A 20873-nucleotide genomic window follows, 5' to 3' on the forward strand; every position below is an offset into this window, starting at 1 on the left:
TTGGCCAAAGAATTTATTCGATCTCAAGACAAGAACTTGTAGATGATCTAAATTTCCTAACCAGTTCGGGAAAGTGTCATTCAACTTGTTGTTCCCAACATCGAGAAGGTTCAAATCTTTGCAATTACCTAAAGATCGTGGCAGTGACCCTCCTATTTGGTTGTTGTTGATGCGAAAACTTTGTAACGTGCAATATTTAGCAAAACTTTCTGGTATTTTACCATGAAAATTATTATTCCATAGATCAATGTGTGAAAGAGAAGAACTCAAGTTTCCAATGCACTCAGGAAGTGTTCCGTTAAAACTGTTGTTCCATAAACTGAGAACTTTAAGGGAACTTGAATTGCATATTGAAGAAGGGATGTCTCCAACTAATTTATTTCTTGAAGCAAAGTACCAAAGCAATGAAGGTGGTGGAGTTGGAATTCGTCCTGAAAGAAAATTTAGACTATATTAGAATTAGGAGTTTGAAGATTCTTTGAAACGAAAAAGGTAAATAAACTACATTTCTAGTGTAACACATGGATGAATCTAGTCAGTTGACATAGTGTTTATAGGTTTGTTATGAAATTCCTACTTGAAAATTAATATGTAGAGACAAACTAAACAACAATGTGATGAGAGGAGGTAAGTTTGACTCATTCCATCATTCTCCCTTTTAAAAAATAAAAATAAATTAAATCAATATAGTAAAATTACCTTTTTACTCTAAAAATTTATGGTTTAATCCTTTTAGAGATTGTAATTTTAAGTTAATAAAATGGTAAAAATAATCTTTGGACCCATTAAAAATATATAATTAATTCCTTGCCTATAAAAATTGTGTTTTTTCCTTCTCCCCTACGTTTCGTGAACAACTTCCACCTAAAATGCAGTGGAAGGATTATGGGTGATCTTTCAGTACCATGGTAAGGTCATGGACGCATTCTTTCCCAGAAAAAGGAGCAAAGCGAGAAAGAGATTCGGTTTTGTTAGATATGCAAATTCAATTGATGTTGAGAAGGCCATAAGCACATATTAATTGGGTATAAGGTGTTGGGTGACCAAATTAATGTTCATAGTTCTACTCTGTATACTAGAACCAAACTCTAGAGGAAAGTGACATCTAGGAAACCAAAAGACAATCCATATGCAACACAAAAGGTCACATAATCCCAAAGTTTTAATGAAAATGTAATGTCTACAACCAAAAGGGTTGAGTAGAAAGTCAGTAAAGAAATTAGAAAGAACTCACATGATGATTAACTCTCTCTCGCGCACTTTTGAATATGAAAAAAGTGCAGGATTTCTTTGTGGACCTTTTGTTAGGAAAAATCTTTATAAATCGTTGTTGGTGCATTTGTTATGGGTCGTAGTTCAAAGCCCGTGACCATCACACAAAATGCATCCCATAGAGGTCTATCATTAACATAGGGATCACTTGGCCCACAAGAATTGGCCCGATTCAAAGAGTTGTTGGAGTAGCTTGTTAGATTAAAGCCTGGGTGGCCCAATGATGAAAATATAGGCTACATTGGTAAATAGGAAAACTAATATTAGAAGATTGAGGGGAATCATATCTTATAAGATTAGATTGGATTTGATTACGAAAATTCATTATGCGATATTGTAAATCCCTAGATTTAAGGGATAGGCTAATCTCATCCATCAATTTAACTTGATCTAGACCATCAGTTTTGAGGGAGCTCAACTTTAAATAGAGAGCCTTCCCCTCACTTTTAGCTCACTTCATTCTTTCATTGTTTCTTGTATTCTTTGAGAGAAAGTAATACAATTGAGAGCATTTACTCAAACACCTCTCGTGCATAGTTTTCTTTGGCTTTTTGTTCTTTTGAGCCTTTTTTGGCTAAATTGCTTCCGCTATATAAATTAGTGTTTTGTAAGAATTCTTTGTGAATCTTCAATTGTCTGGTGGTTAGGTTAACTTAGGCATGTTTGTACTGAAAGGATCACCTAAGGCTGTACAAAATGCAAGATTAAAGTTCTAGCCTTATTATAAATGGTATTAGAGCTTAGGTTACGAAAGCACCACCGAGATATCGAAAGAAGTTGCCGATAAAAATTGGGCCAGGAAACTAGGCATTTTGAAGGATATGTTGTTGGTAGTAGAGGAACGAGTGGATAAAATCGAAAAGTCCACAGAAGACGTGAAGGAGTCACACGATGTGCTTAGTGAACGCATAGATGACTTGAGGGAGCAATCCAGGGGCTTCGTGATCATATCTCCCACTTTCGATAGGGAAAGTGTGCAAGAGTTGCTGAATTCCCATAAGAAGAAGCTGGTGGAGAGGAACAATGCTCTGAAGGTCATGGTGATGGCTTTGAAGGAGGAAACATTGGCCACGACAAAGGCTTTGAGCACAAGAATAGAAGAGCTCGAGGGAGAGCTCGCCTTGTCTTGAGCAACCGTGGAAAGTAGAGTGTCGAGTGTAGCACTTAATTACAAGTATGTCCTGAAGTCAAAAGAGTTTATGGGGGCAAGGTTTGCATACAATATGGACAATTTGTTGTGGAGGATAGAGCACTACTTCCATGGAAAAGACATCATGGAGATGCGAGTAAGGTAAATACTGCTTTCATGTTTCTTACTGATTTTGCGATTTTATGGTGTCAAGGTAGGTCCTCAGATAACATAGTGAGATTAAGATGTGGGAAGAGTTCCAAAATAAGTTGAAGGGCCAGTTTTATCCAAAATTTTCCAAGGAGGAAGCTCGAGCAAAGTTATGATAGCTTATGCAACGACACACAGTGGGGGAGTATGTTCAAGAGTTCAAGGAACTTATGCTCCAAATTTTAGACATGACCAAGATAGAGGCATTGCTTGCTTTCAATAATGGATTAAAGTCATGGGTCAGACAAGAATTGGAACGAGGAGGTGTCCAAGAGCTATTGAAAGCCATGACGATAGTGGAAACGGTGGTCAAGCTTAGTATAGGGAAAGACAAGCTTGAGTCTTCCAAGTCCAAGGAAAGGGGCATATGTGAAAGGAATCACGAGGAAGATAGTGGCAACGGCAATGAAAATGATAGTGATAATGTGAAACCATGAGTTAAGAAGAATAAACCCAATAAAAAGAGAGGAAAGTTGAGATGATTTTTTTATGATGGTCACATTTGTTGAAGAAATGTCCAAAGAAATCTGCGCTTTCTAAGAAGGACAACCTGGAAGGTAAGGCTGTGAGACTTGGTTCGAGTGTAAGAGTGTTGAAGCCAATGAGGTCGAAGATGAGAAAAAGCCAGTGGAGTGCTTATTGTGTCATGGTCCACATAGGTTGCGAAAATGTCCGAGGAAGTCTACCATCAAAAGGGACGATGTGTCAGACAATGAGCTTAAAAATCTTGGTTCAAACAAGGGAAAAGTTGAAGCCAAGAAGGCAAAGAGGAGCAAAAAGAAGCGTGTAAAGTGATTCTTGTGTCGTGGTCTGCATGAGTTGTGGAATTATACAAAGCAAATGATGGTCAAAGAAAAAGAACCATCGGAGCATATTGAGTCATCGGAGGGGCTTCCACCCAAGGAGGAGGTAAGTTTGTCATCAGACTTATGGGAAAGTGGCGATGAAAATAGTGAAGCTAGAACCAATGAAACTCAATTTGAGTAAAGCGACCGAGTTGGCCAAGTCATTGGTGAGGCTTTCACCCATAAAAGAGGTGAGTTGTGCATCAGACTTAGAGGAAAAAGTAGCGATGCAAACTTTGAAGCTAGGATCAAAGAGGCTCACTTCTATTGACACATTGGAGGAGCTACCACCTTTAGGTAAGGTAGGTTGTGCATCAAACTTTGGGAAAGTGGTGATGCAAGCTGGATAGTTGACTCAACTAAATGTGACGTGTAAGGTACATTTCAAACACTTTGGTAGTATTTTACATTCTAACTTGTTAACTTGGTAAGAACGTAGGGGCCCTTTCAAAGCTCTTAAGCAAGGAAACAAAAACACTATAGGAAATTCAAAGCCATGTTTTGTGAATCAAGAGGATTTCATTAGAAGCGAGTTAGAATGTGGGCAAGAGAGAGCCGTGGATTTTTACCAATAAGATGTACTGACGAGTTGGACGGTTCGAGTTAAGAGGTGACGAAAGTCGAGGTAAAAGTTCTAAAGGAAGGGACGACCCAATAGTAAGATTAGTCAAGAAAAAGCTAAGGCGTCGAGATAAGACGAGACCGAGGTGAATCAAGTCAGTGTCATTCCGTAGGCACAAAAAGGGCATTACAAGAACGGGTGGGGGAGAATGTCACGGATCGTAGTTTAAAGCCCGTGACCATCACACATAATGCATCCCATAGAGGTCTATCATTGACATAGGGATCATTTGGCCTACAAAAATTGGCCCGATTCAAAGAGCTTTTGGAGAAGCTTGTTAGATTGAAACCTAGGTGGCCAAATGATGAAGATATGACAACATAGACTACCTTGGTAAATAGGGATACTAATCTTAAAAGATTGAGGGAAATCATATCTTATAAGTTTAGATTTAATTTGATTATGTAAATTCATTATGTAATCTTGTAAATCTCTAGATTTAAAGGATAGACTAATCTTGTTTGTCGATTTAACTTGATCTAGACCATTGATTTTGAGGAGCTCAACTATAGATAAAGACTCTCTCCCTCACTTGTAACTCACTCCATTCTATCATTGTTTCTTGTATTCTTTGAGAGAAAGTAATACAATTGAGAGCATTTACTCAAACATCGCTCGTGCATAATTTTCTTTGGCTTTCTATTCTTTTGAGCCTTCTTTTGGCTAAATTTCTTTCGCTATATAAATTGGTGTCTTGGGGGAATTCTTTATGAATCCCCAATTGTTTGGTGGTTAGGCTGACTTAGGCATTTTTGTATCAAAATGATCTCCTAAGGCTGCACGAGACACGAGACTAAAGTTCTAGTGCCGTGACACATTGCTAAGGATTTTGACTCAATATGTAAAAAAGAAGAATATAAGGGTTGTGAAAGTAGAAATATAAAAATGAAAAAGACCAAAAATTTTATTGATAGGGAGAGCTTATTGATTAAGCATTGTTTTGTTGTGAAATTTTAGTTGGCAATGACTTCAGAAATCCAAGCTTATTTGCGAATCTTGTTGGGACTCTAGTTGTCCTATTGCTAATGTTTCAACTCATATTCAAATAGCTCATTGCATTCCTTGGTTATTCCCATGTTCGAATAGATGTCCAGACAAACCTTTAGGCAACAATTTGGACATTTCTTTAGGACAATTCAAGTAGAGTTCGTTGTTGGCGCTTTGACTTTAACCTCTCTAATTATTTTCTCTATAACTAAATGATCCTTAAATCATGTTTTATCTCTTCCTAAATGAGGTTGATCGACATGCCTTATCCCATAAGACTTATGTTTATCTTATAAGTCATTTACTTGGTCATTAAGCTGTTGATTTTTACTTAGCTTATAACATTTTATATTGAGATAAATATTGGAGGTTTTTATCCTTGATAATTATGAAATTAAAATTACAATCCTATCTTCACAAAACTACCAAGGGGAGTTTTTGATATTGCCCATAAATAGGCAGCTTATTCACATAGTTTGATACAAATTTCTGGAGGACTACTTATGTTGCTTTTGCTAGTATCTTTGTTGTTGATTTTTACTTGTATTTAACACTTATTTCATAGGTTTGTTGGAGAGTTTTAAACTCACTATAAGTGAGGTAATTTGAGTGAATGATTCTTGTGTAAGAGTAGATTGGGCTTTAGTCAATAGGATACTCGATTAATTGTTGAACAAATTATTCACAAGCGAGGCTCTACGGAGTAGTATTATTTTTAACTGTATTAATAAAGCTTGTATGTTTATCTCTTCCTTTACTCTCTTTGGTCATTGCCTTTGTTCATTGTCTTGTTCAAACTCGTGCCTAGACATCAGTTTGAACAAGAAGTAAACTTATTGCTTTTTCAATTGGTATCAGAGTAGGCTTCAAGAGTTGTTTGAAGATGATCCTATCACATTTTGCTACCATGGAGACCATAAAAGCAGGAAGTTCCATATCTTAAGATTAGTTGTTGGATCCTCAAACTATGCTTATTGTAAAACTTGAATGAGGGACTTATAATGTCCATTTATGAAGCTACATGGGAAAATATTAAGGAAGGATGGACAAAACTTGAGGAAATTGATTCTTATGGAACAATAAAGGCTAAGGAAAATAATCAATATACTGCTGATGAGAGAAGGGCAAGGGTTGCTTATAAAAACCCCAAAGCCTTGTATACTATATTCAGTTGGGTTGACATGGGGCAATACAAAATGGTATCAACTTGTAAATCAACAAAAGAAGCTTTGACCATCTTACAGAACCAGCATAGAGAGAATGCAACTTTTTGAATATCCAAATTGCAAATCATGACTACCATGCTAGATTATGTGACAAAACTAATGAGATATTTCATCTTGGTGAATGTTTTTCAAGGTTAAACTGGTGAGAAAAGTTTTTGCGGTTACTTTCAGAATACATTGTTATCAAAGTCACAGTAATAAAAGAAGTTAAGGATATCACCACTCTTAGATTGCATGAGCTGTTAGGTTCTCTTAGAACCTTTGAGATATTAAAGAAAGCATGACAAGTTGAAACCTAAGAAGAACATTGCCTTCAATGTTTTGACCAAAAGAATAAAACTCTTAGAATAAGAAGAAAGAGGTTCAGTCCTTTGAATGTAAAGGTTTTGGCTATATTCAATCAGAATATGCCAACTATTAGAATTGAGTGACCCGAATCCTTGTTAAAATAAAACACAGTGGTAAAATAAAATGAAAGTAAAATCCATATAAAACTACACTTTTTTTTGTTTTATTTTAGAATAAGGTTTTTTAACCTTATTATACTTCATCTATTTGATATTGATTAGAATAAGGTGTTTCAACCTTACTACACTCCTTCTATTAAAATATGGTTTTGCAAGCTTATAAATAGACATGGTCTACTCCTCTTGTATTTATTCGAATTCGACATAGTGAGTTATCTTCTCCTCTGCCCGTAGTTTTTTCGAAAGGGTTTTCACGTAAAAATCTGTGTGTTCTTTATTTTTCTTTCTTTTTTCTTTGTGACACATTGCCATTATCCACATTCTATTTTTCACAAATTAGTATCAAAGCTTTTCGAGTTGATTATCTCGATCACGGTAATGGCATCGCTTAAGTATGAAATTTCGCTATTGAATCGCAACACTAGATTCGTGTTGTGGCAGGTTAAGATACAGGCAGTTTTCACGCAGATGGATCTGAAGGATGCCCTACTAGGGATAGGTAAGATGCCTTCGACATTGATGGATGAAGAGAAGAAACGTAAGGATCGAAAGGCTTTGACACTATTACATCTATATTTGTCTAGTAAAATTTTACAGGATGTGAAGGAGAAGACTGTCGTTGCATTATGGAAGAGGTTGAAGCAGCTATGTATGTGGAAAACTCTAACCAGCAAGCTGCGTTTGAAGCACTGTCTTTGTGCTAATTGTTTGAAGGAAGGTGCGTCTGTGCGCGAACATTTAACAATGTTTAAAGAAATTCTCTTGGACCTTGAGGTCGTAGAAGTTCAGTATAATAAAGAAAATCTAGGGTTGATTCTACTTTGTTCGTTGTTCTCGTCTTATTCAATTTCTACTTTGTTTGTTGTTCTCGTCTTGTTCAATCTTTAGAGACATGATTTTATATAGCCGTGAGTCTCTCACAGGTGATGATGTTTAAGATTCTTTGACCTCGCATGATAAGATAGAGCATCTTATGGTTAAACCCGACTCTCAAGGAAAGGGTCTCATTGTTCGTAAGAGACAAGATCGCAATGCTGATGATGATCATAGAAGGACACACAAACAGAATCCTCGTGGTAAATCTAAGGGTAGATTGAAGTCTTCAAACAAAGGTAAAACTTATAACTTCTACAAGAAGAAAGGGCACATTAAATCTGAGTGTTATAAGTTACAGAACAAGATCAAAAGGGAGGTTGCGAATCAAAAGGGAAAACAACCAAAAAAATCTAATGAAGCTGATGTTGTAGAAGACTACAGCGATGGTGAACTCCTAGTCGCTTCTGTCAAAATTTTTAAAGTGAGCGAGGAGTGGATCCTTAATTCAGGTTACACCTTCCATATGAGTCTCAATCGGGATTGATTTACAACTTACAAAATAGTGTCTGAAGGCGTTGTTTTGATGAGAAATAATACTTCGTCTAAAATCGTAGGTGTTGGAACAATTAAAGTTAATATTTTTGATGGAGTTGATAGAACACTTAGTGACATGCGACATGTTCCAGAATTGAAGAGAAATTTGATTTCATTTAGTACTATTTATTAAAAAGGGTACAAACACAATTGAAAGTGGGGTTTTAAAGATTTCCAAAGGTTCTCTCGTTGTGATGAAAGGATAGAGAAGGACTGTCAAGTATATGTTTTGCAGGGTTTTACTATTATTGGTGATGCAACTATCACTTCCTCTTCCTTGTCAGATGATGATGTTACTAAAGTTTGGCATATGTGCCTAGGGCATATGAGTGAAAATGGCATGGCAGAATTGAGCAAAAGAGGACTTCTTGATGGGTAAAGAATTTGCAAACTGAAATTTCGTAAGCACTGTGTTTTTGGGAAGCAAAAGAGAGTTCGATTCTATAACACGAAGGTAATGTTGGAGTATATTCATTCTGATCTATGGGGCTATCAAGAGTGCCTTCGAAAGGTGGAGCTAATTATATGCTAACACTTATTGATGAATTTTCCATAAAACTTTAAGTGTTTTTCTTGTAGTAGAAAAGGGATATGTTTTCTGCATTTAAGTCTTGGAAAACTATGATTGAAAAACATATAGTAAAACAAGTAACACACCTCTACACAAACAATAGCTTAGAGTTCTCTTCTGATAAGTTTAATAAACTGTGCAAGTCAAAAGAGATCGTGAGACACTTGATAGTTCGTCATACTCCACATCAAAATGACGTTGCATAACTAATGGACAGAAACATGAAGAAGGTTCGATGCATGTTTTCAAATGCTAACTTACCAAAATTGTTTTGGGACCGAAGCAGCCTCTACTGCATGTTCTTTTATCAGTCGATCTCCATACATTTCCATTGAGAAAAAGACTCTACAAGAGGTATGGTTTGGTAATCCTGCTGATTATTCTGATTTAAAAATGTGTTTTTCTTGGTTATAAAACTGGTGTAAAAGGGTATAAGTTATGGTACCCTAAAAATAGAAAATTTATGATTAGCAGAGATTTTATTTTTGATGAAACTGCTATACTACCTAACTTATCTCTTAAAGACTCTTCCAATAAAGAATAGCAAAAGCAGGTGGAGCATCAGATTAATCCAGAACCTACAATAGAGCCGACTCCTCAAGCCAGTACAAAAATTTAGAATAGAGTTGTTTCTTCACCACAATACTCTATCGCCAAAAATAGAGCTAGAAGAGAGATTAAACCTCCAAAAAAGTATGCCAAGGCTAATCTAGTTGCTTATGCTTTAAATGTAACTGAAAATATAGATACAAACCAAGAGCCATCTAATTAGTCTAGGGTGATTAGCTGTGAAAACTCAGAAAAGTGGATATTTGTTATGCAAGAGAAGATAGAATCACTACACAAAAACAAAACATGAGATCTTGTTAAGCTTCCTAAAGGCAAAAAGGTTGTTTGCTGTAAATGGGTGTTCGTTGTAAATAGGTGTTTAAAAAGAAAGAAGGGACTTAAAGAGTTAAAGAACTCGAATATAAAGTAAGACTTGTTGCAAAGGGTTACAGTCAGTTTCCAGGTGTGGACTCCACAAATGTGTTCTCCCCAGTTGTGAAGCATAGTTTGATTTGAGCTTTGCTCAATATTGTGGCCATGCATGATTTGGAGCTTGAGTAGTTAGAAGTAAAAACTACATTTTTGCATGGAGAACTTGAGGAGGATATTTACATGCAACAACCAAAGGGCTTTACAGTCTTAGAAAAAGAAGACTATGATTGCTTGTTGAAAAAGTTCGTTTACGGTTTGAAACAGTCACCAAGATAGTGGTGCAAGAGGTTTGATTCCTTTAAGACTTCTCATGATTTTAAAAGAAGTAACTTTGACAGTTGTGTTTACTTTAAGAAAAACAGTGATGATTCTTTTATGTATCTACTCCTTTATGTTGATGGCATGTTGATAGCAGCGAAAGATAAATGATAGATAAGAAAGGTCAAAGCACAACTAAGTAAAGAATTTGAGATGAAAGATTTGAGACCAGCAAAGAAAATACTTGGTATGGAGATCCTTAAAGATAGAAAAACAAGTAAATTGTACTTAAGTCAGAAGGGGTACATTGAGAAAGTTCTTTAGAGGTTCAATATGCACAGTGCTAGACCTATTAATACTCCTTTAGCAGACTATTTTAGACTTTCATCAGCCTTGTCTCCAAAATCAGATGATAAGATTGAGTACATGTCATATGTTCCATATTCTAGTGTAGTGGGATCTCTCATGTATGCTATGGTTTGTTCACGTCCATATTTATCATATGCAGTCAGTGCATTTAGCAAATACATGGCGAATCCTGGTAAAGAACACTGGAAAGCAGTTCAGTGGATTTTGAAATACTTACGAGGTACTACTGATGTTTTCTTATAGTTTGGAGGAACTACAAATGGAGTCATTGGGTATGTTGATGCTGATTTTGCTAGAGACCATCATAAAAGAAGATTTTTCACGAACTATGTATTTACAATTGGAGGTTGTGCAATTAGTTAGAAAGTCACTATGCAAACTATAGTCACTTTCTCTACTACTAAAGCTGAGTACATGGCAATTACTAAGGCTTGTAAAAAAGCCATTTGGTTGAAGGGACTCTTTAGTTAACTTAATAAAGACCTTCAAATTAGTACAGTATTTTGTGATAGTCAAAGTGTCATCTTTCTTACAAAAGATCAAATGTTTCATGAGAATAAAGCACATTGATGTTCGGTATCATTTTGTTCATGATATTATTGCTCGTGGTGATATTGTTGTGAGCAAAATTAGACTCATGAAAATCCTGCAGATATGATGACTAAGTCACTTCCCATAACAAAGTTTAAGCATTTCTTAGACTTGGTTGGTGTTCATTGTTAAAAAATACCCCTTAAGGGGTTTCATGGAAAAGGTAAAGAACTTGTTCATTGAGAATTCGTGTCAAGGTAAAGATTATTAGAACTGAGTGACCCGAATCCTTGTTAAAATAAAACACAGTGGTAAAATAAAATAAAAGTAAATTCCATATATAACTACACTTCATTTATTTTATTTTAGAATAAGGTTTTTGAACCTTATTACACTTCTTCTATTTGATATTGATTAGAATAAGGTGTTTCAACCTTAATACACTCATTCTATTAGAATATGGTTTTTCAAGCCTATAAATAGACATAGTCTACTCCTCTTGTATTCGTTCGAATTCGACCTAGTGAATTATCTTCTTCTCTGCCCGTGGTTTTTTCCCCGAAAGGGTTTCTACGTAAAAATCTGTGTGTTCTTTATTTTTCTTTCTTTTTTCTTTGCGATACATTGTCATTATCAATGTTCTATTTTTCACACCAACACTAAGGAGAAGCAGAAGTTCTAAACAGTTACTTGGAGTGACAAAGAGGATGAAAGTGAATTTTTAGACTCTAAAGAGGAGATAAATAACTATGAGGCCTTCAATGTTGCTGTTCAAAGTCCTATCTAGACAGGTTATGAAACAAGTGAAGAACCTGATTATGACATTGGAACACTTGAAGATACATATTTCCAAATGATCAAAAAATTAAAAATTGTGTGTCAAATAAATGATGACTTCAGAGAAAGAGAGAGCAATTTGAAGGGAAAAAAAAGGGGAAGTTTGAAAGACTAGAGCAAGAGAAAGATGAGGTTTTAAAGAATATTAAGAAAGAGCTTACTGAGAGTCCGAAGTTATTCTAAAGAGGTTCAGTGGGAAGAGTGAAAAGCTTGATGAAATCTTGACCACAATGAGATTCGAGTTTGGTCATAAAGGGCCTTGGTTATCCTTTAGCAAGTAAGAAAGTTGATCAACCTACTGTGTTTGTTAAAGCTACTAATTCGAGCTTCTAAGGTCAAAGTATAAGATGTATAATTAATTTTTTTAAAGCCAAAAATATTATATTAAGTAACTAAAATATTGTAAAGCTAGTCAATAATATATAACAAATAACTAATGCAACTGCATGGGATTGCATAATTGTAACATCAAAAAGGAGAAGAAAATTGATATTATACCTGTTAATTTGTTACCAGAAAAAAAAATCCTCTCGAGAGAAGTCATGTTTCCAATAACTAAGGGAATTTCACCTGAAACATATAATTAAATTGAGTGTAGTGGTAAGAACAAATATATTTGTGCTTGTATTTTGACAAGTGCATAATTTCTTAATTATTTACAATATTTCTCCTTTTGAATTATGCTATTTATGTTCTTAATTATATTATATATGCTTATATTTCATTTATTATTAAGTTAGGGAATACTTCAAGATAAAGGAGTTTAAAGTTTATTTTTGACAAGTTTTTGCGGTTTGAACTTTCAACACAGTGCAACTTTGGTATTTTGGTTGTAACTTGAGTAATAAACTTCCATTTTGGACCCATAATATATCAATTCGAAGGAAATTAAAAGATCTATCTAAATGTTATTTCATAGATGAAGCCCAAAAATGTCAAGAAGGCTCCTAAAAATGGTCTGGCAGTTTGAAGCGAAAATTGCCAAGAAGTCTTGAAAACTTTTGCATTAATTAATTAATGGCACTTTTGTATTTTATCTATTATATTTATTCCCTATAAATAGATATTATTAGGTTAAAAAAAGGTAGAGACCTAGTCGTTCTTAGTTTTATTTTATTTTCTTTATTTTATGGATTTCTAAATCTACCTTTATAGTCAAGGGTTTTATCAAAGTTTGATTTAATAAATTCGTAAGACTTATTTGTGCTTTAGTTCTTCTATGTTCTTTGGTATTTATCCATCTTCTATTTCAATTACAATTGCTCAAGTTTATTAAGTATGTGACCAGTATTCGATAGCTCAGAACAATTGTCTAGTCAATTAAAATAGTTAAATTTGTAATTGTTTAATTCATTCTAATACTAGTGACAAACTGCATAACTCGTTTATGTTGTAGTTTGTGATTATATGGTGTGTATGTGTGATCTAGCTTAAATGAACCCCGCTGAGGTGAGTTTGTTGGTTAGAATTAGGTCTTTCTCATTCTTAATGCTACCGGTAAATTAAATCTTGGACACTGAGTTACAAGGTTATTTATCGGTTAGGGACCTAATTTCAAATGAGTTGCTTCTTGATTACCAAATAGATAAGGAGAGATTGGTTATTCGACACTGAGTTAGCAGCTAGAACTAATTTATTAAAGGTATTGAAGTTATTCTTACGTCAATGATCGAATCTATGAATCAAACGGAGATTTCATCTTTGGCTAGAGTTTTTCCACATTGATTTTATTTTATCTTATGATTTTTTTTACTTTATTTAATTTTAGTTTTAATTTTTTAATTCTAAACCCCCCTTATTTGTTTTTCTTGTTTATTAAAGAAATAAAATTATTACCAATCTCTCTATATATGATCCTAATTGTTGCTTTCTACTAATTCTTATATTCTCAAGTTAATTTTATTATTTGTAGGTCTCATGTTTTTCTAAGCCAAAAGCATTGTATTAAGAAGCTAAAATAGATTGCATAAATTAAAAAAAAAATTATACCTGTTAAGTTGTTAAAAGAAAAATCTACGATAACAAGAGAAGTGAGTTTCCCAATAACAGATGGAATTTCACCTGAAACATAAAATTAAATATATTAAAATTTACTAACATTTTTCTAGTAGAATTTCTGCATCTGTTTCCTTTATTATTTTGTAAACATGTAAATTTCAGTCAGTTTTATATTATTTATAACAGCATCTAATAGTTTTAATAATTATGAAGAAACTCAAATTTAATAAATCCCTATCCCAAGACATCAAAAAAGTTTCAAGCACTGAACACGAAAATACCATATAACACAATTCATAGGTGTAGAGGAGGAGGATTAGATATCACCAAAAATCTCAAAAATCAACCAAGACAATGAAATTCATCACTTCAATTCATTCCAGTCAAGAAGGCATAACAATTGTGGATGAACAATTTTTTCCATAAAGAAAATCATAGCTATATTCCGTTAAACATAAAGATGACAATTACAAAACAGGTCACTCTTCTACAACCACGTATATAAAGCAAACAAGATATATGGATGCCATTTTTGCTAGGAAATCAACAACCATATTGTACATAAGGACATATTTTTGAAATTTTTACGTGTATATGATATCAACACCAACTTGACCTTGAACAAATTATCAAATCGTGGACAAAAAATTTTACCAACCAAGGAAAAATAAGAAAAACATTTTTCATTGATGTTGAAAGAGATCTCTATAGTGTCGTGTAATGAAAGGGCTATAACCACATGTTGAATAGGTTTAGGGTGTTGGGCAACCGTATTGATGACAAATTTGCTATAACCATATTTTGGACGAAGGTGACTTGTAAAAACCAAAAGGAGAATTCGAATGCAACAGAACATGTATCATTTTTTTTTATATTATGCATGTTCGTTTTGCGGTTCATGTTCGAAATTTATGGCTGTCCCTCCCAACAATATTGTTTCCAAAGTTTGAACCTACGTTCTCCCCATAAGAATGCAATGTGTCATACCATTGCTGTAATTTTGACATTAAAGTTTTTAAGGAATTGTAGATTCTAAGAGAACAGGGATTCAGGAGACGAGCAGTAAAGAAACTAGTAAGAACTTAGATGATATGAGCGCTCTCTCTCTCTCTCTGTGCAATTTTTTCTTTTTGTCTTGAACATGGTTTAAAAAATCAATTCAATTGTCTAAATAATTTTGGAATAGATTCATTTGAGTTTAATATTCAAGTAATTCATATTTGGATCATTGAATTTAACTAATTTTTAATTCAAATTATTGAATTTTCTCCCATTTATCAGTATTTCCTACATTTTCTAATGTCAAAATTGTTAAGGTACCAAAAGAATAGTATTATATTAAGAAACCAAAAAATTATAAAGCTAATTAATAATATAACAAAATTCTATTGCAACTAAAAGAGATTTGCATAAATGTACCAAAAAGAAAAGATAAAAATACCATACTATACCTGTTAAGATGTTATAAGAAAGACTGAGTGTAATTAGAGAAGTCAAATTTCCAAAAACGAGTGGAATTTCACCTGAAACATATAATTAAATATATTAAAATTTTCTAATATTTTTCTACCATATCCTCAGTTTCTTCGTGAGCACTATAGGCGTATGCTGTTGTGTTTTTTTTTTTTTAACATGTAAATTTCATTCAATTTGAGAGTACTTATGCCAGCTCCAACTAATTTTAATTACTCAGAAGAAAACCGAAATATTATAAAACCCTCTGCCACAAAGCCACCACAAGAGATCACTAGAAAAAAACGGAAGCATCCAAAAAATCTATCGAGCACTGAACTCGAAAAGACATCGTATAACAATGGTCACCATCAATATGAACAAACATTAGTTCTAGGTTAACAAATATGATATTCATCACTTCAATTAAAAAGTTCTAAGGAAACGAAAGTGCAAAATCTGAAGAGTTCAGTTAAAGGCTTAAAACGAGTCCTTATAAGATGGCAAACCTGACAAGAGGAGTGAAGTCATACTTGATAAGATGACTCAATTGACACAAAAACAAATAAAGATTTACTGTATGACTAAGTTCATTTTTATTAGCATTAAACTAAATAGTTATTGTTTAATTCCATACTTCAATATTTAAAACAATTGTTGATTGAAATTATATAAGAAAAATGAATAAAACAATAATGAGGAATTGCTTACCCTTGAGGTTGTTGTAATCAAGATATAAATCTTGGAGCGAAGTCAAATTTTCAATCTCTCTAGGTATACTTCCCTCCAAAGCGTTGTTATATAATGATAAATACGACAGCTCTTTACACTTGAATAAACTACTTGGAATTTTACCGAAAATCCGATTCCATTTTAAGTTAAGTACTTGCAATTTCGAAAAGTTATCAAATATTCTTGATGGCAGACAACCTGCAATGAAAAATTTGTTAGTTGTCAAACCAATTTTTTTATGGAAAAATACATTCAAGATAATCAAAGTTATCCAAGTATAACCAAGTCAAGTTTAAAAGATTTCCAAGGCATATGCGTCTAAAATAGTTGCTTACATTAATAATATATAAAATGTGATATTACCTGATAAATTGTTATAAGAAAGATCGATGTAAAGGAGAGAAGCCAAGTTTCCAATACTGGATGAAATTTCACCTGAAATATATAATTAAATATGTTAAAAATTATTAATATTTTTCTAGCATACCCATGGTTTCTTTGTTGAGTATACTATAGGCATATGCTTTCTTTTCCTTCTTTTTTTTTTTAAATGTAAATTTCATTCAATTTAATACTACTTAGATAGCACCAAACAATTTAATTATAATGAAAAGAAACCTAAAATTTATAAATCCCTAAGTGGAAAAAAAACACCACAAGAGATCACAAAAAAAAAGGGTCACTATAGTTTCATTCAATGAAGAATTCATACTTGTAAGAATCTAGGGAAGTTTAAAAAATTGGGTTCATGGAATCTGTTTTAGTGTTCATGCTAATCAAAAGGTCTCTATGAAGTGTGCATCTTCATTAGAGGAGACTGGCAGCAAAAAATGGATAGAAGAAGGAAACATGTGCCTCGAGAAGCAATTAATGCGGTGGCCTTGGAAAATACTTGTGGTACCAACAGTAGTCAAGATTTGTTGTAGTCTGATGTACATCCGGATGGATTGAGGCAGGGATAGGGATCGTAATGCTTTGGAACAAATTGAAGGAGCCACCGTTAGTGGTAAAGGCATCGGGGATGAGAATATAAAGGTAATGAATAATATATAACAGAGTGCCACGAGAAAAGAAAAAGATTGCATAATTGTAACAAGGAAAAGAAAATCAATTTTGTACCTGTTAAGTTGTTCATAGAAAGATCAATGACCTTGAGTGAAGTCACGTTTCTTCTAGTTGATGAAATATCGCCTGAAACATATAATTAAATTTGTCAAATTAATTTGGTGATAGAATTATGTTTTGTTTTGTTCAGTATAATAGTGCGAATGAGTATCTTTGCGGTAAGACCTATAATCGTAGCTAGAACTCTCTGAAATTTTTGAACTTTTTCCTCAAACTTATAATTAAATGCTCTCCAAATATTGAATGAAGTTTTTGGATTTTTTTCCCAAAAAGTTGACGTCCAAAAAAGTCAAGATAAAGTAATCAACCATATTCAAAGAGAGATAACCAAAAGATTTTTTGTATTGCAGTGAAATATTTTGCTACTGCAACGGAAAAATGTTAAAGATTGAGGAAGGAACAGAACCTGCAGTTAATAAAATCAATATTCATTAACTGACAATTTAGACAAGGGGCATCACTATGATAAAATTCCCACATGCAATAAATAACACAATTTGAACTAAAATTGCTGACGTGACTAACAATGGTACTTATTTGACATCAAATAATCGGCTGAGGGCTGAATCGGTTCAAATTTAAAAAAGAAAATCGAGAAAGGTATGAAACCTGAAAAGAGTTACCATTCAAATATACCGATATCAAGTTTGAAAGATTTTCAATCGTTCTAAGAATTTATCTTTTAAAATCGTTGTTATACAATAACAAGTGTTCTAATTTTGACAAATTACCTAGAATAGATGGGACAACACCATTGAAGTAGTTATCGGATAAAGATAGACTTTGAAGTTTAGGAAAGTAACCAAACCATGACGGGACTTCTCCATTGAAACTGTTGTTATTAAAGTTTAAATATTTCAGACGATGTAAATTAGTTAGCTCAATGGGTAAAGAGCCATGAAAATTATTGTTATGAATGTCGAGCCAAGCAAGGAAAGATAAATTCCCCAATTGGGAAGGGATGATGCCTGTGAGATCCATATTTGACAAATTCAGAGCAATGGCTCTGTGGTGTCTGGATCCACAAGTGACACCAATCCAATTGCAAACTGAAGTAGAAGTAGACCAATTGGTTACTAAGAGATGAGGATCATGACTTATATAAGATTTCAGTGCTAGAAGATTTAATTGATCAGCGGTGATATTGAGTGAATTTACAGACAAAATAGCACCAAAAATCACCAACAGCGCAAACATAGGAAAGGGGAGGAAGATGGTTTTAGCCATAAAGTTGGGTGTGGGTACAAAGCAAATCATAAAGAGCAAAACGGCTGAATTTAATATTTTCGTAATGTTAGTTGAATATTCTTTAAATACTTCGATTCCAGTCCCTTCATAAATCATAATAATAATAATAATAATTCAGGCCTCCAATCGTTGTACAAGTAAAAAAGGTTATCATATTCTGCGAAAATTCCAAATATAAAAAGAGTCTAAACAATTGACGTAAGGTGAAAAATGAAAACCTCATATCTACCGCGTTGACTATGCACCCTACTTCCATATTTTGTCATAGATTCTAAATCTTAATAATTTTGATAAAAAGAAAACATTATGATTAACATGTCATACCGTAAAATTATGTACATTATTAAAGCTTCAATAAAAAAATTCGAGGAAAATTTAGAGGAAATTAATGAGATTGAAAAGGACACATCGATGGAATGATCCTGGTTTCAAGATAAAAAAAATTATTTTGTAAACAAAGACCCGATGAACGATGTAAAATGCAAAAGTTGTTCACATGGAGTATTATAATTCTCAAGTGACGGAATCCTGCACTCTTGTTTTGTCATTATCTTGGTTTTCCACAAATACATCCAAGATTAAGTTTGTTTATGATATTTCGTGTTGCCTTAAATAAATGATCCTAAAAAGCTGAGAAAGATCCTGCTAACCTCACACAATTAACTTCTGTCTATGCTAATATGAATTCTAATGCTAAATGTCATTGTTAAATGATGTATATACTTTCGTTTTCTTGAGTATATACACGACGATTTTGCAAATTAGACAATTATGTAATTTTCAAATATATTTTTTTTTAGCAATGACTTCATTTATTTGTCTAAAAATGTTTACGATATCTTTATCACGATTATAATATTTTATTTATAAAACCTATTACCTAACAATAATATATTGGTTACAAATTAGAATTTGCAACAATGTAAATTTAGATGCTAAATCTCTTACATAACAATAAAACTATTGACTGTCAAATATTATTTTGTAACAATATTTAATTGGTTGTGTATTACTTTTGCGACGTTTGTAAACCATTGCCAATAATTTATTTTAACAACTATAAAATGTGGCTGTCAAATACTTTACGCAACAATAATAATATGGTTGTTAATACTTAAGGATGGCAAAAAAAAATAAATCTGACAGATTTCAACTCAACCCAATTTGTTAGGGTCAAATTTTTTATTTTTGAAATCGGGTTTGGGGTGAGATGGGACGGATTTTGGTTTTAAAATTAGTCGGGGCAAGACAAGTTCAAGTTTAGGAATAATTTGCCTCGTCCTACCCATAGATATATACAAAAGTACCCTTGTATATATAACTTTGGATTTTTTTTCAAAGGTTAAACTTTGTCATTAGTCTTTGTACTTTGTGAAAGTTTTTTTAATCCATGTAATTTAATTTGATTATTTTTAGTTCTTTTACTTTTCAAATTTTAAAATTTCAGTCCCCTCCAAATGGTGAACTATTAATTTCATTCAATTAAGTTATATTATTTTCCAACTTTGATGTGAGAAACATATTATCATATGTGTAATGTCATGTTAGTTTTTTTTTACATATTACTCACTAAAAAATTAGTTAATGGATTAATAAAGATCTTTTGCGTCAATATTGAAATTTCAAAATTCGATAAATATGGGGACTTAGAATGATCTAGTTAGAGAATATGGATTAAATCTATAATTGTGTGCATAGTATAAGACTAGTAATTGAACATAACCAAACAGATTTAACTGCTACTATTTGAGTCAAGATTGAAATTAATCAATTCAAAAAGTATAGGGACTAATAATTGAATTTAACCTTTTTCTCTCTTCTTTTATTATTTTTTCTAATTCATGTACATGTTTTTCTCCTTTCTTCTTCCATTTCTTTTTCTTAAGTCCTTTAATTTACAGGACACAGTTTTTTTTTCAATTCATTCTTAAGTGAATGGACGTAAAATAATCATTCAGCGTTGAATGATTTCAGAGGTTTAAAGAAAAATCCGTTTGTTACGATATTATCAAGTTGTTAGACAACTCAGCTAATTATTATGTTTTAATGAAATGTTTATTATTGTTGTTGAGATGAAATTGATATTTGAAGTTTGATTCGAGCAGTGTTAAGAGCCGCATCAATTCCTTCATGCACTAGTAATGAAAAATGCAGGAAAAAAAATAAAGAACGCAAGGGATGTTTATGTAGTTAGGGTTCCTTACATCTACAGGGCCTTAGCTAGAGAAAATATCTATTATCTTAGAACCTCATACAACAAATGTAAGACTCTATGGCTTGAATCAACCGGATATCCTTCTTTCTATGGCTTGATCTGATCCAATACATAAGTTAAGGGATGATGATTGCTTTGATCCATTCGAAACAAATCTCCAAGAACTCTTGCTAAGTGAAGTTTGGATATTAAGAATGGGCTGACAGATAGCCCAAGATAATAATAAAAAACTACAGCCCAAAGATATTTAGTTATCTATGTAGCCAGTGCTACTCCTAGTTAGCACTAGTACAGACACTCCTTCAAAAATGCTTCTGCAATTTTCACCTTTGACAAATTTTTGAACAAAACAGTAATTGACATAGACACATAATACGGGTATGACATG

The 20873-nt window shown here is 33.1% G+C and overlaps 1 protein-coding gene across 1 annotated transcript; it reads right to left on the bottom strand.

The window, feature by feature from the left end:
• Window positions 1-17384: 17384 nt before the first annotated feature.
• On the bottom strand, window positions 17385-18249 carry LOC107935637 (probable LRR receptor-like serine/threonine-protein kinase At3g47570). The gene is made up of 2 exons (XM_016868258.2): window positions 17754-18249; window positions 17385-17428 (listed from the first exon to the last, which is right to left on the bottom strand). Exons 1-2 carry the CDS (start codon window positions 18247-18249, stop codon window positions 17385-17387), a joined length of 540 nt encoding a protein of 179 aa, XP_016723747.2.
• Between the last annotated feature and the right edge of the window lie 2624 nt (window positions 18250-20873).

Source organism: Gossypium hirsutum, chromosome D11, assembly GCF_007990345.1.
Source record: "Gossypium hirsutum isolate 1008001.06 chromosome D11, Gossypium_hirsutum_v2.1, whole genome shotgun sequence".
Classification (NCBI taxonomy): domain Eukaryota; kingdom Viridiplantae; phylum Streptophyta; class Magnoliopsida; order Malvales; family Malvaceae; genus Gossypium; species Gossypium hirsutum.